This window comes from Etheostoma spectabile, chromosome 2 (assembly GCF_008692095.1).
Source record: "Etheostoma spectabile isolate EspeVRDwgs_2016 chromosome 2, UIUC_Espe_1.0, whole genome shotgun sequence".
Classification (NCBI taxonomy): Eukaryota; Metazoa; Chordata; class Actinopteri; order Perciformes; family Percidae; genus Etheostoma; species Etheostoma spectabile.
The window spans coordinates 15,757,157-15,761,098 of NC_045734.1; the positions used below are offsets into that span (position 1 = coordinate 15,757,157).

At 40.4% G+C, this 3,942-nt stretch overlaps 1 protein-coding gene across 2 annotated transcripts in view; it reads left to right on the top strand.

The window, feature by feature from the left end:
• The window catches only part of ecpas (Ecm29 proteasome adaptor and scaffold), a 20,224-nt gene that overhangs the window by 8,724 nt on the left and 7,558 nt on the right, over positions 1-3,942 (top strand). For both annotated transcript variants that reach the window (XM_032543873.1, XM_032543874.1), the window contains exons 22-31: positions 181-353; positions 519-620; positions 945-1,068; positions 1,707-1,852; positions 2,320-2,374; positions 2,545-2,659; positions 2,791-2,859; positions 2,984-3,101; positions 3,221-3,388; positions 3,536-3,615. In XM_032543873.1, the coding sequence (XP_032399764.1) occupies positions 181-353; positions 519-620; positions 945-1,068; positions 1,707-1,852; positions 2,320-2,374; positions 2,545-2,659; positions 2,791-2,859; positions 2,984-3,101; positions 3,221-3,388; positions 3,536-3,615 (1,150 nt within the window). The remainder of the gene's footprint in view (positions 1-180; positions 354-518; positions 621-944; positions 1,069-1,706; positions 1,853-2,319; positions 2,375-2,544; positions 2,660-2,790; positions 2,860-2,983; positions 3,102-3,220; positions 3,389-3,535; positions 3,616-3,942) is intronic.

Genomic DNA, 3,942 nt, shown 5'->3' on the forward strand with positions numbered 1-3,942 from the left:
AGGGGTCCACTCCCATCCTGTTCAGTTTATCCTGAAGTATATGGGGCCGGATGGTATTAAAGGCACTGGAGAAGTCCAAGAAGAGCATCCTCACTGTGCCGTTCCAGCATTTAGAGAATGGCATCCTTCACACCAACATCTGGCTGATGTGTGTGTCTGTTTGTGTCTGTGTCCATCCAGGTTCCTTCCTGGACAGCAGTATTGCACTTCTGGCTGTAGCAGCGTGTACAGCTCTGGGAGAAATAGGCCGAAATGGCACCCTGCTCATCCCTGCAGATGGAGTGGGCTTCACCAAACTTTCAGTCGTGGAAAATCTGCTTGCTCGTATCCCTTCTGGCAAGGAAAGCACAAAGGTAACCAGCGACTACACAAAAGGAAGTGGTTGCTGTGATATATATGTTTAGTTAGGACACATATTCATGTATGATGCATCTGATCCTCAGCTGAAAGATTTGTAACTCCTATTTATTTTAATTGTCTTGTTTGTATTTGACCATCTGTCCATGTACGTGGTCCAGATGAAGGAGCGATCAATCCAGACCTTGGGTTATCTACCTGTGGGAGATGGAGACTTCCCTCACCAGAAAAAGCTGCTGCAGGGTCTCATGGACTCTGTAGAGGTATGAACTATTCTGACTGACTGTACTATTAACAATAGCAATGCAGAACTTTACAAACACAACAACAAAGCAGTTAGAGCTAACAGATTGTTTGGGAACATTAGTAGACACGTTTTCTGAAAGAGGAAAAACACGAATGGAGTATTTTTGCATTGTTAGGTAATAGGTCTCAAGCTGATGTATCAAACCTTCAATTATTGGCAGAAGTGGGGATTTTTGCACTCTTAAATTATTAACATTCATTGACATGGTCCACCTTTGAAGCTGTTTGGGGGGCTAATTAGTGGAAACTTGGCTCACCTTTTTTCATTTTTCTTTCTTAAGGCCAAACAGGTGGAGCTGCAGTTTGCAGTTGGCGAGGCTATAACCAGTGTTGCAATAGGCACCAGCTCTGGAGCTGCCAGAGACCCATGGACCTGCACCGAGGACCAATACACCCCACCACACAGTAAGTTCTTTCAGTTGTAGCAGTTGAATTTTAGTATGTTAGGCTTTTCTGTACACACATCTATTGCATGTCTGTCACTCCAGGGAGAAGGATGCCTCCTCAGGTGCTCTTTCTGATGTTTCTTCCATTTTTGTTTGGGGAGTTTATTTTATTTTTTTATTTTTTAATTAAGGTTGACGTATGCTGAACCGATTACAAATCGTTGATATTGGGCTATATAAATAAAATAACTATATACAATGACTTGATTTGTACTTCTTTGTACGGGTTTATATATTTTGGAGTGAAACTGACCTGCATCATAAGTACTAATAGATTAGGTCATCTTTTGAGCTAAAATTACACAAATTAGATTGATTTGGTTGTCAAGTACGTGTTTAGGGTGATTTTTCACATTGCAATTTCTTTTTTAAGGGGTCAGATTTGTCTGACTATCTCTTGCAAAATGACAGGGTTGTCACAGTGAAATACTTAACGATGAAAGACATATATCATTTAGGTTTAGCAGCTAGTGATCTGATGTGTGAACAATTAAGTTGGCCTGAGCATATATTTACATAAAATGGTATGTACTTTTTAATCTGAATATTCATTTTTGCCCCTTAACAACATTTACACTATCTTCCTTTCTCTGTTAGATGTGAAAAATAATGATGTGGTTCCTTGGGTCCTCAATTCCATCCTGGCCAGGTATATTCCCAGCCAGAACCCCCATGTCCGACAGGCATCCTGCATATGGCTGCTTTCCCTGGTCAGGAAACTCAGCCAACACAAGGAAATCATGGTGGGTGTATTGTACAACTATATACCTCTGAATCTAAAGATAGTTCAAAGAATGAACTGATAACCAAGAGAGTGATCCTTTTGTGTAATTGTATATTACCTTGTTTTTGGTGTGTAAGATCTTGAGTTGGCACACCAATCCTGCTATTTTCATTTTGAAAATGTCAGATGTTAAAATATGACTATGACCTTATATTTAGGCTATTAACTGTATAGTTTTAGTAATCGTTTTTGGAACGCTTTTCCTTTTTTTTCACATTTGTCACAGAAGGTGTCTGTATTTAAAAATTACCTTTTAATTGTAGGAAATACATAATCCTTTTTTTCTCCTAATGAGGGAGTCATCTGTGCTTGAGGGCTACGTTTTTTGTAGCAAAGGACACATTTCAGACTTGGTGTGTATACTGTATGTCAAATCCTTTTGTGTTTGTCAAACATGAACAAATAATTTTGCCTTTACTCCTACAGTCCCATTTGAAGGAGATTCAGGTGGCCTTCATCTCTGTTCTTTCAGACCCTGATGGTAAGAAAAGACTTCAATTCAACGTGACTGTTGGATTGATCTGTTCATTATTGACACCAGCCAGTGCTTTTTAAATGCTTCTGTGCAACACTGTAAAATAAACCATCACCCTTTGCGCTCTGTCCTTCCCAATTCTTAGTCCATCCTTTTTGTTTTTTTCTTTTATCTAGAGTTGAGTCAGGATGTGGCGTCTAAAGGCCTGGGCCTCGTCTATGAGATGGGAGGAGAGGATGACCAGCAGGAACTGGTGTCTACCTTGGTGGAAACACTCATGACTGGCAAAAGGTGAGTGCATGGTTTAGTAAAGGTGGAGAGAGTCACGAGAGGCTGTGGTGTCCCTTCTGCAGGGGATAAGAAATAAGGTAAAAACTGTTTCAGTAAGATATTGGTAAATTCTTATTTATCTTTGCAAACAGAGTAAAACACACCGTTTCAGAAGATACAGAGGTGTTCCAAGGAGAAGGTTTGGGGAAAACACCTGATGGGTAAGTCGTATGTCACCACTAATTTTTTTGCTTTCCAAATGTAAATGCAAAATAATCACATTGTGTGGGTTTTGTGTGTACAAATTGATCTTGGTCTTCCGCTTGTATTGATGGCTCCTGGCAGTCATGGCCTGACCACATATAAGGAGCTCTGCTCATTGGCCAGCGACCTGAATCAACCAGATCTCGTCTACAAGTTCATGAACCTAGCCAATCATCATGCCATGTGGAACTCCCGCAAGGTATCGAGCATGCATCATTCTCATCCTCATCATCTTTCCCATCCACCACATGTGCCACTTCTTACTAACTATCTGGGGTTGTCTCACCCTTTCTTCCACCTGACCCCTTCTCCTTTTAGGGAGCAGCTTTTGGTTTCCACATGATTGCAGCCAAGGCCGGAGAGCAGCTGGCCCCATTTCTGCCACAGCTTGTGCCCCGCCTGTACCGCTACCAGTTTGACCCCAACCTGAGCATTCGTCAGGCCATGACCAGCATCTGGGACGCCTTGGTCACTGATAAGACCCTGGTAGGAGTTTTAGTCCTGTGCAACATCCACATGCAAAAAATATACATATTACATGCATCTCCAAACAAATAGATGTAGACAAAGATGTAAAAGACTATTATCATTAAAAGTAATGTGAGTACGTTGGTTTGTTCTGATGTGTTTCAGGTTGATAAGTATCTTAAGGAGATCCTGCAGGATGTTCTTTCCAACTTGACCAGTAACACCTGGAGAGTGCGCGAGTCTAGGTAAAAAAAAAAAAACACACATTCTAAACATCAAACTCCTAAAAATAACAATTAGTAAGACTGTTATTATCCAATTTGTCAATTTTATTTTGCTTGTTAATTGATTGTGTGCGGCTAAACGCTCCGTAATGCATTTCATATTGTAATTAGGACTGGGCAAAATGGACCAAAAGTCATATCCCAATATTTTTAGGCTGAGTATTGATATACAAAATATATACCCCGATATTTTTTCCGCAAATGTTCAGTCAAAGCCAAATATGACATGTCACAAGTAGTTTTATTGAAAAGTCTGTTTCAGTGAACAGTTGCAAAATCAAATGAATA